This window comes from Belonocnema kinseyi, chromosome 8 (assembly GCF_010883055.1).
Source record: "Belonocnema kinseyi isolate 2016_QV_RU_SX_M_011 chromosome 8, B_treatae_v1, whole genome shotgun sequence".
Classification (NCBI taxonomy): domain Eukaryota; kingdom Metazoa; phylum Arthropoda; class Insecta; order Hymenoptera; family Cynipidae; genus Belonocnema; species Belonocnema kinseyi.
The window spans coordinates 49853626-49866535 of record NC_046664.1 but is presented as its reverse complement, the minus strand read 5'-3'; the positions used below and the strand labels follow the sequence as shown (position 1 = coordinate 49866535).

The 12910-nt window shown below is 24.8% G+C and overlaps 1 protein-coding gene across 1 annotated transcript in view; it reads right to left on the bottom strand.

The window, feature by feature from the left end:
- Nucleotides 1–1746: 1746 nt before the first annotated feature.
- The window catches only part of LOC117178035 (long-chain fatty acid transport protein 4-like), a 65713-nt gene continuing 54549 nt past the window's right edge, over nt 1747–12910 (bottom strand). Inside the window, exons 8-13 of the mRNA XM_033369235.1 lie at nt 8926–9063; nt 8690–8756; nt 8499–8589; nt 5849–6002; nt 5342–5397; nt 1747–2872 (exon numbers count right to left, since the gene is read on the bottom strand). Coding sequence (XP_033225126.1) covers nt 2774–2872; nt 5342–5397; nt 5849–6002; nt 8499–8589; nt 8690–8756; nt 8926–9063 — 605 coding nt within the window. The 3' untranslated portion in view covers nt 1747–2773. The remainder of the gene's footprint in view (nt 2873–5341; nt 5398–5848; nt 6003–8498; nt 8590–8689; nt 8757–8925; nt 9064–12910) is intronic.

Below are 12910 nucleotides of genomic sequence, written 5' to 3'. Positions count from 1 at the left end.
AACAGATTAATCATAAACCAAAAATATAAATTTGCAACCAAGGAGATTAAACTTCTGTCAACAAAGTTGATAGTTGATATTGCAACCAAAAAGAGTTGAATTCACTTAGAAAATATGATTTTTCAACACAATAGTAAAATTCCTAAACATCTTTTCAATTGGCTAGAAATATTTCTCAAATATTAGAAAGCATTTCGAACTATAAAAAATTGCCCTTAAATCTTCCAGATCTTTTAAGTTTTTATAAATCTTTTTAAATGTTTTGGTATTTTTTTAAATTCTCTTTAAAAATTTATTTTTTAAAAATAAAAAGTCATTACAAATTTCCCTGGGAGTCATAAGAAAATTTTTTTTCAACCTCTTCTACAATTTACATTTTATTTTAAATTTTTCGAATTCTTTTTGTTTTCAAATTATTTTTTGAAAACTTCTAATTACCTTCCAAAATTATTCAAATTTTTCGATTTTTACTTTAGGTTTCCTAATTAAAAAAATTGCCTTAAAATCTTGGCAATTCTGTTTTGACAATTTTCGAAAATTTTTTAAAGTTTTAAAAAGTTTTTTTAAATATTCTCTTCAAAATCATGTTTTTCGATGAAATAATCAGAATTCATTCTTCCAGGAATATTCAGAAAATCTTATCTATTGTCGCAAAACCTTTAAAAATCTTTAAATAGAGTCAAAAATTTGTTTTCGAAATTTTCAAAAATCTAAATTGCGTAAAACAAATTTTTTAAATCTTCAGTTTTTAAATTAATTTTTCATCTTTCCGAAACTTTAAAATATTTCTTGTGCTTAATTGAATTTTTTTTTAATTTTGTAATTTTCAAAAATAAAAAAATTTTGCTTTAAAATAGTCCATATTCTCTTTCGAAATTTCAGGAAATCATATGAAAGGTTTTGAAATTATTTTCAATTTTCGCTTGAAATTCATTTTTCAAAACAAAAAGCAGTTTAAATTTCCTCAGGAATTGAAGGACAATTTTTTTCTTTTCTTCATACCTTTCAAAATTCTGAAAAAGCTTATTTTTCCAAAACCTGAAAAAATCTAGATTTTGTTTTACATTTTTTTTTTAAATCTTTTCAATATTTAAATTACTTTCGAAAATTTTAAAAACTACTTCATATCTTTTGAAATAATTTAGTTTTCGTGAAAATGTTGTAAAATCCTGTAGAAAATTACTTTGAAATGTTCCTGGTTCTTTTTCAATATATTTTGAAAAAAAAATTAGACTTAAAAGTAATCTTGTAAATTAAAAACTTAAATCAATACAAATTTTCCCCGAAATGTTCTTGTCGGCACCGGTCATGTTTTTCTCAATAATTTTATTTTTTTATCTCTTTAAAAGTTTCCAAAGTTATCGTGTGGTAACATAATGTTACTAAAAAAATTATTTTTCAATATTTAAATGTCATTTACAAACGAAAGTTGCTCTTCTGCAAATAATTGTTTTACGGATTAAAAAAAAAAATTTCATGAAATAAAAAGACAAATTTAGACATTTTAATTTACAAAATTGATGGTGCAGAAAATTCGTAATCTTTATTAATAATTTACATTGATTAATAATATAAAATATTATTTTTAAATATAATAATAAATACTGTTAATTAATTTAATCATAATATATATTAAGGACGAACTGAAAAGTGGAAACACCAATGTGATATTTTCGAAATATTTGGTAATATTGGTTTTTTATATAGGATAGGAAACAATTTAATTGAAAAATTAATAATTCAGCCTTTAAATATCATCGACATTTATTTCACAAACACTCATCGATAACATCATCAGTCGTAAACTCATACCTAAGAAGGAAAGGCAACAACTTGTACATCAATATAAATTATTAAATTAATTATTTCTTACATCTTACAAAAATTATGCAGAAGGAGAAAAAATTTTTTATCAAAGCGATGTAATATTCTATCAATTTGAACTGTAAATCCTAACAGTATATGATTAATAAAATATATTCTCTTTACAAATAGGGGACAGCTTCCTACAGTGGATAATTAGTCAGTATTTGAGAAACGATAAGAATTAATAAATTAAATTTAAAATTGATTATTTTACGTATATTTGCGCCGTGAATTAATGATTATCCAGTGTAAAATGTATTATCCACTGTAGGTAGGTTTCTCCAACGCAAAATCGACTTTTGATTTTTATGAAAGTAGTCGAATAAAGCTTTTCGGAAGTTTCGGTTTTGAGAGAAAATCCTATTTATTGAAAATTGCAGAAAAAATTTCTTGAAATATACTTTCGAAAAATAAATGTCGGTTTTGAAATTAATTTATTTGAGTGAGAGATTTCTCAAACTGAAACTTTATATATTTAATTTGCCTTTATGGATACTTTTAATATGTTTCATTATATTTCACATAATTAAGATTCTCAATTCATACTTCCTTTCCTATAAAATTTAAATAATTTGTACAAAACGTTTGATTTTACAAACTACTCAATTTTTTAGACTTAATTTTCTAATGGGAATATACCCTGACAGTGATGACTTACGTATAAATATAATGTGTATAAGTTTTAAAATCGTATATTCAAATAAAAATAAAAATTAACTATCCCATTTTCTAATACATTTCTTCGACAATTTTTTGTTGTTGTTTATGGAATGCTAATAATGTAATCACAATTTCTTCGGTCCATTTTATAGTAACTTAATATCTAATATTATGGTACTACGACCATCTAAGCGTATTTTAACTCTAAAATTTTCACGCAATTTTATTTTCTTCAATCGTGTAAAAATTATGTTCGAACTTTTTCGGCTATAATGTCATTATATAAACTCTCGGTTAGCCTCACGTATGTTCCAGATTTTTCTAAAAAGTAGACAGCATCTTTGATCTGTTGATAACAATAAAATTCAATTAGTTTATCATCAAACGCCAACAATTTTAAATTGTTTGATTTATTAATTTTATATTACTAGGCTCTCAAAACTTAATGATTTGTAGCAAATAATTTGGAATTCAAAAATATTATCAATATGATAATATTTCAAATTCTAGGTTCACAGTCAGTCCTATAATTAGAATTCTGAACATTTTTCAGTCTAAAATAGCTGTTTTTTCGATCGAGATGATTCGATATGGACGATATTCCGAAAAAATATCCGACACTGTAAAACCCCCAAAACAAAAAGAATCCCAAATTATAAAATTCCAGAATCTAAATAAAAAAAGAATTGTTTTTAATCAATATTATTTATTTATTACAAGTACAATAATCGAATACTAAGGTAAAAGAAAATTCATGTTTTATATTAAGAAATAATTATTTAAATTTAAAATAAAAACTGAAAAAAATGTCTCAATAGAAGTTTTTTTTCAGTATGCATAAAAGTTTTTTTAAACACATTTTGTTTTGTGATAAAACTATTTGTCAAATTTTAACAATAATCTGAAAATATAAAATCAACATCCAAACCAATTTCTTATTGAAATATTTCGGTTTTGTATTTTAAATGAATAAATATGTTTTAATACAAAACTAGTTTTAATTGTTTGAATTTGATAATGGGCTCGATTAATTTTTCAGTATCCGATATTTTATAATTCGTCAATTTTCTGTCAAAAATGTTATTAATCGGGAATCTTAAGTTTCGAAAATATTATAAATTAAGACGCCTAGAAAATACAATAAAAATGAAATTCTTTACAGTGAATTTTCGGAATAAGAGAACATTCGAGTGAGAAAATTCCCAAAATTATAAAATTTCCGAAATATAAGAATTCCGAATTGGAAAATTCTTTAACAGTTTATAAAATTACTGAATTGGAAAATTTTCTAATTTTAAAATTCCTGATCGAAAATAGCTGAATTAGAAAATATCTGCCACAAAAAATTACGGAATTTAAACAATTAAAAAATTGTTATTTATTAAATATTAATTATTGAAAATACTAAATAGAAATATTGTTCTGTGTGCGATGTTCAAATTCGATAATATTATAAACTGTCCAAAATTTTATTATTCGCAAGATTTCAAATTCGGTAATATTATCAAATAATTAGGAATTTACAAATTGGGGATTTTTCTATTTCGTTATTTTTCTGTTTTGCACATTTTTTTATTCGGGAATTTTATTTTTCGGGATTTTTCTGTCGGCAAAGTTTAAATTCGGTAATATTATAAAGTCCCTGAAATTTTATTATTCGGGATATTGCTAATTTGGTAATATTGTTAAATATTCAAAAATTTTCAAAATCGGTATTTTTCTATTTCCGGAATTTTCTACATTCAATATTTTCTCGTTCGGAAATTTTACAGTATTGGGAATTTTATTTTTCGGAATTTTTTTTCGTGCTTATAAACTGGTGGGAATGTAATTATTTCGGAATTTTGTAATTCGATACTATTATAAACTATTCGGACATTTTATTAGTGGATAATTTTCCCTGTCGCGATTTTTATATTTCGTCAATTTTATAATTTAGGGAATAATATATTTTTCAGATATTTTACAGTGTCGGGATATTTATTTTTTGGGATTTTTTAGTTCATTCTATATCGAAAAGTTGATTTTGGGACATGAAACACTACACTATTCAAAAAAAAATTTTAACATTAAACCCAAGCACAATGGTCATAAAGGTAAAAAAATTATACAAAAGTTGACGATCTATAAAATAAAAAAATTCATTTCTTTAATGAGAAACCGTTTTGAAGAAAAATGAAGAGGAAAAAAAAAGGATAAAATTCCGAGTTTCATGTGTTTCTTTAATATTATTAAGGCAAAGACTCTCTTTTTACTACAGGTTTGAAATTTAAATAAAAATTAGGAAAACTGATTTTTTTATAGCTTTATGACCATTGCGCTTGGCTTTAAAGTTTACAAACAAAATTGTTTCAAATAGTATTTTTGAAAATACTTGTAACTTTTTATGTTTCTGGTTTTATTTTTTGAACAATTCACAAAGTACAATATACTGTAAAATTATGTTAGAAAAATTGTCATCTGTAGGTACTTTTTAATCTTTCGAAAAATCTTTGTTATAAAGAATCCAGCAAAACAGTCGTTTTTCAAATCCTAAAAATAGAAGGGATAATTTTATACTTCTAACATTAAATTTTTAACTAAAATGCAAGTCTACTTGTTGATAAAAATAGTCGTTTTTTCCAAAAGTTTTAAATTTGTCATTTTTATTAATTGTGCTGGCAATTGAAAAAAATGTTTCCCTTTTTTTTTAAATCCTAGGAATAAAAATTCCTAGGCTGTTTAAAAAAAATAATAAAAATGGAAGATTATATATCAGTTTAAAATAAAATTTATATCCCACACAAGATTTTTTGATTAAATGAAAGACACTTACTTTTGTGATGTTAAAGCCATCTTCTTGAAGATTTTTTTTCTTCAGTTTGAATGTACCTAAATAATAAAATTATAAATTTTAATTTTGAAATATTTATTGGGACTACTGAAAAATCCCCAAAAATAAAATTTTCGAATAATATCTGTTATCCGAAAAGTTTGTAATATTACCGAATTGGAAAATTTACGAATAATTAAATTCTCTCCAGTTTATATCACCGAATTCGGAAATTCCCGAAAGATAATTACCGAATTATAAAATATCCGAACTAGAATATATCCGAATCATAAAATTTCCGAAATTAAACAAATTTTTTAATTATAAAATTAATGAAAGTGTTAGAATTAAAATTTCGTTACGATTAAATTAAACTTTTTTATAATAAGGGAATTTTTCTGTCGGTAATTGTATTATTCGGTAAATTTATTTTTCGAAATTTTTCAGTTGTCTCTTTCTATTACCTGATAAATTCTTAGTAATAAATTAATTAATTTAAAAATCAAATACCAGTCATCGGCAACTCAGCAAGGACTCTGATAAAAAGTGGTCTAGCGTAGGCTGGCAACGACTTTTTAACGCCTGCTGCCAGATTATGTAGGTTCAGCGACTTGTCTGGATCGTAGATAGCAGCCATTCCAGCTTTCCCCTCGTTTCCGGGAACCTTGGAAAATGGCTATTATTAAACATTGCGCATAAAAACTTTGCAGTTAAAACATATATTTTTCTAAATTTAATTCATTTTTTATTTTTATAATTTTTGTTGTTGCAGTACAGAACAATATTTTTAAGACTTAATTGCAGTATTATAAACAAAAGCTTTTTTCTTATTTCAAATTATAGTTACAGAGTTTTACTTAATCACTTTTTAAATGTCTTCGAGTTTTCGGTCACCCAATAGTAAAACAGTTTTTAATTAGTTTTATGGCTTAAAGAGTTTAATTTTCATGTTTATATCAATTAATAATTGAAGATTATTAAATAAACTTTAAGAACTGAAAATGCTATAACATGTAGTGTCTTCATTTGTCCAAAATAACCGATTTAGAAGGCCAAAAAAATCGTGAAAAAATTCGGTGTGGAACATTTAATTGATAGGTTAATTGGGATTAAAAATATTCTCCACAAAAAATGTATTTGAAAAAATGTAGTTTAAAAACAGAAAATAAATGATATTCCCCTGATTTTTTAAATTAAAAATTATTTTAAATAAACTTAAAATAATATATTTTTAACATAATATTTTCCATCATAAGAAGGATTTCGAAACATATAATCTTAATAAATGAACAGAAAACCGAAAAATTATTATAATATTTCCTGACATCCTGGGAAAATTATTAACATATCTTGGGTGCATTTAAAACTTAAAAATGATAGAAATCCTCTGAAATCCTAAAGCTTTATAGGTCCTATAAATTCATTGCATATCTTCCGAAAGTCTATAAAGTCACATGCAAATTTCTTTAAATCCATTAAAATCAGCAAAATCCTTCAAAAATCCTTGACATATAAAAAATCTTTTGAAGATTCCTCAGAATCTTTTTAAATAAACTAAAACATTTTAAATTCTTTTTTAAAATCTTTTGCTATCCCTTGAAATTTTTTAAGGCTTTTGAAAATTTCTTGCAATCTCTAAAAAACGAAAAAAAAAACATTTTAAATACCTTTAGTTTATGAAAATCTATTAAAAATTTCTTGAAATGTTTTTAAGTACTCTCAAAAATTTCAAATACGATAAGATCTATACAATTTGTTTTAATACATTTAAAATTCATAGGAATCTTTTGAAATGCACTAGAATCTTTAAAATCCTTTTCTTATGCCTTAACATCATTATACTACTTAGAAATTCCTTGAGATTTTTTAAAGCTTTTAAAGTTTCCTTGGAATCCTTTTAAATATCCTAAAATTCTTTGAAATATTTTTAATTTATTCAAATCTGTTGAAAATTGCTTCAAGTATTTTAAAATACCGTATCATCTTGAATTACTTTAAGTCAATAAAATACTTGAAATCCCTTAACATTTTTTTAAGCTTTGGAAGATATTTTAGAATCTTGACAAATAACATAAATTATTTCAAATGCCTTGCAATTTTTTGAAATCCCTAGACATTCCTAAAAGCTTTTGAAAATTTCTTGGAATCTTTGAAAATACCATAAAATCTTTTGAAATCCCTTCAATTGATTGAAATCTATTAAAAATTGCTTGGAATATTTTTAAATACTCAAAAATATTTAATGTTCTGTGAAATCCTTTCGATTTACATAAACGTATTGAAAACGTCCTGGGAAATCTTATAGAGCATCCCGAAATTCCTAAAAAATTCATTGAAATACCTGTAAATGCTAACAAATTCCTGAAATCCCCTTAAATATTATCAAATATCCTAAAATACGATAAATCGAATGTGAAATCCTTCCCAACGATTCTATAATTAGGGAAATTAGTTGAGCCCTCATTAATTTTTTTAAATCCAATAAAATCCCCTGAAATATTTGAAAATCTCTTCAAATCGTTGAACTTGTATGGAAATATTTAATTCTCACGAAATTCTTCGAAATTAATATACTTATTATAAAATGGTTGGAATTTTCGATATTTTCGGAATCATAGAAAATACCGCACAAACCTTTAAAATTGAAAATTCTTGGCAATCTCATTATATTTATTTTAAGTTATAAAAGTTTCGTAAAATATTTTAAATTATTTATATAAAAGTCCGCTTCTGTAAATATTATATACACAAACTAAGGGCGCGAGATAAAGCAATAAAATATAAATTTGATTCTGTTACTTATTTTTTTCAGTTAATTGTATTATAAATAATAATAATAATAATAATAATAATAATAATGACATATTTAATTTGGATATTTCGAGCCTCGAATAGCAGATCGACTTGTTATTTTGATTTTAAAAATATGTTCAAAAGATTTTAATTATATACAAAAAATATAATTATAAAATAAGAACGTATTTCTTCATTTCGCAAATCATTATTTTTGAACGTATTATAATTACTATGCATATAATAATATTTTTCAAGTTGATCTTAAATAATCTTTTTCTAATCGATGTGAAATCGAATTATTCAAACTTTTTTTGTACTAATATTATCATATGATTAATTATGATTTAATTAATTAATTAAATACCTCAACACCATAAACTAAAGCATCCTTTAAATTAATCACATTACTGATTACAGCCTCAACCTCTGATGTTGAAACATTTTCTCCTCGCCACCTTGAGTAAAAATACCGTTTATTAATACAATTTATGAACATAATATCCAATACTAAAAAATATGTTAATTAAGAAAATATTATATTTTAAAAGTCCTCACCTAAATGTGTCTCCAGTCCTGTCTTTAAAGTAAAAATACCCGTACTCATCCATTACTAGTATATCTCCTATGTAGAAGATATTTTTATATTATTTCTCAAGCCATTTTTTATGTTAAATTAAAAACAATTTATATGTAACTAAGAATTTATTTTCAGAATTTCTGTTCTGAACATTATTTCGTTACTTGCGACAAATTGTATATTTTACAATTAATTTTATTTATGGTATACCAACCAGAATTGAATACTCGATCTCCCTTTTTGAAAACATCTCGGATTATCTTCTTTTCGGATGCTTTTTTATCTGCATAGCCACTAAAGTCGTTTACGGCCTTCTTTGGATTGATTTTGCCGACGAAAACGCCAGGTTCTCCTGAAAAACGATGTCAACATTTGCAAGGATTGGTAAAATTTGTATGACCCCCCCCCCCCCCAGGGAATATTAAAAATTTTTTAATCAATATATAAAAATGATATCATTTTTTTCAGCTTGAGAAAATTTTCAAGAGATTTAAAAATTTTCTAGAGATGTGAGAGCATTTCAACAGATTATAAAGGGTTTTAAGGTATTTCAAAGAATAACAAAAATCTTTACGGAACTTAAAATTTTTAAAGGAACTTAACCAGATTCCCAAACATTCTACGTGTTTAATAAAAAAAGTTTTAAGGTAGCATTTCAACATAATTATTATAAAATGTTTCAATAGTTTGAAGAAATTTCGTAGTAAAATTTCAGAGAGAATCTCAAACTTTTAAGATATTTTACAAGATTTTAAAGGACTTCAAGGAGATTAATCAGATGTCTAAAAATTTCTCTGGGATTCAAAGGATTTTAAAAGATGCCGAAGGATTTTCATGAATTTTGAGGGATTAAGAACGTTTGTTTTCAAGGCATTTCAAGACATTTTTAAAGATTTCAAAATGTTTCTAAATATGTGATAATCGGGAATACTAATGTATTTTAACGAATTTTCAAGAATATCAGGAGATTTTACGGGATTTTAAATGACTTTAAGGGATTTCAAAAACTTGCGAATTATTTCCAAAGATTTTAGAAGATATTGTAAGATTTCAAAAGATTTAAGAGAATTTCAAAATATTTTCACGGATTTGAAAAGATTTAAAAAGATTTAAAAGAATTTTAAAGAATTTCCGAAGAACATCATAAAGGTTTTTAAGAAATTTGCAGGAATTTAAATGGCTTTTAACAGATTTTAATATATTGTGAGGGATGTCAAGAGATATTCTGAAATATTTCAAAGGGATTCTAAATATTTCGATAAATTTTAAAGAACTTTTAAAGGCTTTCAAAAGCTTACAAAAGCTTAGGAAATCTATTTAAATTCCTTAAAAATGTTGCTTAATTCCGTAAAATATTTAAATACTCCACGGAATGCCAAGGATTTTAACCGAGTTTTAGAGATTATGAGGATTTCCACAGATTTTAAAGGGTTACAGGGGATTTTTAACATTTCAAGTAATTTCAAGGATTTTTAAATGAATAAATAAATTATTAAACAATTTTCCACAAGATTAAAGAAAATTTTAAGAGATTTAAGCAATTTTTTGAATAATTCACATAATTTAAAATGATTTTTAGGAACTTTAAGATATTTTAACGGCTTTGAAAACATTTTAGTAGATTTTAATACATCGTAAGGGATTTCAAGAGATCCGGAAAAATTTCCACGAATTTTAAATATTTTAGTGAATTTTAAAGGATTATCCTAAGTTTTCGAAATACATCAAGAAATTGAAAATGATTGCAAGGGAGTTTTATAGGATTTTCAATATTGCAAGCGATTTCAAGGATTTATACCGTTTTTTAAGGAATTTTATTGGATTACCTGGAAGTTAAATCATTTTATAGTGTTTTTAAGAAATTATGTACGATATCCATCGAATTCAAAGGATTATAATAATTTCCTCATTTCTTAAACAATATTAAGGGACTTACATAATTTTCAAAAAAATCAGGGATTTTCTAATTATTTTTTTTAATTATCAATGAGTCTAAAATTTTTATAAATTTTAATTAAATTTAAAAAGATCTCGTAAAATTTCAAAATATTTCAAGGAGTTTCAAAGATTGTTACCGATTTTTAAGATTGTACGGGATTTCCACGGATTTTAAAGGATTTTTAATTTTACGGGGATTTTGTGAGATTTTAAAGATGTCAAGCGATTTCAAGGATTTCAACAGTTTTTAAACGGTTAAATATTTTACTGGATTTTCAGAGAGCTAAATTATCTGAAAGTGTTTTTAAGAGATTATGTACGATATCCATCGAATTTAAAGGATCCTAAGAATTTTCACATTTTTTAAATAATATTAAGAGATTACCATAATTATCCAAAAATTCAGGGATTTTCCAATTAGCTTTAAAAATTATGAATGATTTTTAAATTTCAATCAATTTAAATAAGACTTAAAAAGATCTCGTATCATTTCGAAATATTTCAAGGAGTTTCAAAGATATTGTTACCGATTTTTAGAGATTTTACGGGATTTCCGTGGATTTTAAAGGAATTTTAATTTTATGCGGATTTGCGTGGGATTTTAAAGATATAAAGCGATTTTAAGGATTTTACCAGTTTTTAAAGGGTTAAGTGTTTTAATGGATTTCCAGGGAGCTTAATCAATTTATATTTTTTTCAGGAAATTATGTACAAATATCGGAAGGAATTTTAAAGGATGCGGAAATATTCTTAAGAATTTAATACAATTCAATGGATTTTGAAGGGATCTCATAATGTTTTAAAACAATTCAAGAAATTTCTAGAATTTTATTTGATTTTTTGATATTTAAAAGAGTTCTACGTTTTTAAAATGGATTTTGAAGATTTTTCACAGTTTTTAAAAGGTTTTTATTTTGTTTCCAGAGGGTTTAACGATTTTAAAGGATTTTGAAGATATTACGTACGACATCTATCAAATTCGAAGGATTTTCAAGATCTTTCACATGATTACAAATTTTGTAATGGATTTAAAAAATTTTCAAAAAAATTCACGGATTTTTAAAGGATTTTCGAATATGAGAAAGGTTTTTAGAAGATGTTAAAAATTTGTAATGGCTTTATAAAGATTCTAATGCATTTTGCTTCCTCACAGAAGAAGGTTTTGTAATAACCTAAACATTCGGGTATAATTTTTTGACATACTTCGACATAATTCGACCCCAAAAGTTTTAAAAGAAGTTTTTCGTTTAAATATCCATTGTCGCGGGTGTGTGTTTATGTAACTTTTTTCTGTTTGCCATATCTCGTACCGAATTTATAAAGTTTAAAAAAAGTGTGTTTTCTGTTCATATGAAAAAAACTTTTTTCATATTAGGAGTACCTGAGATGTTTGAACGCGTCTTCGAGACAGCTATTGATGAACCTCGGATGACCTCTTATGATCTAGCAATGCCGATTTATACATTTAACAAATATATTATGAATATAATTAAATTATAAAATATAATATAATATTAAAAATACATAACAATATACTTTTTGATATATGAGGAAAACTCTTTTAATATTGGCAATACAAAAGTAATGTATATCTGATATATTTGTTCGGGTCTTCGAGACGCATCGATTTCCCAAATTAGGAACCTTTCATGAACTACCATAACCTACTAATATTGTTTTAAAATTTGTTAACAAAAATGTTTTTCCTTGTTTATGAGAGGATATTTTTTATATTGGGAATATAACAGTACTGTATTTGATCAAATTCCTCGCGTCTTCAAAACGCGTGGATTGATCTAATGACAAAATTTCGATTGTCATTCTTGATTAATCAATAGCCAATTACAAAGTTTACAAAATTATATTCCTTATGGGCATGTGACACAGCTAAATACCTATATTACCGACCTCACTTTTTCAATTCACTGAATGTTTTTTTGAAATTAAGAACTTTTTTTGTAAATAAAATATCGAGCTGAAACTTTGGAAAATGTATTAGAGTACAATAAAGTACGTTTAGGTACTGCATTTTGGTAGGAACTTCACTGAAAATTATTTTATCTTTTTTCTGAACCTCGACATTTTTTGAACGTTTCAACTTTTTTTATACATAAAATATCGGTTTCAAACTTTGAGAAATGCAAGAGCCGAAAGGAAAGTACGTTTAAGTACAAATCTTAATAATAAAAGATGTAAAAAAAAATATTTCAACAATCAATTCCATCGGAATCAGCCGATAACGTTGTACACGAAAATACGAA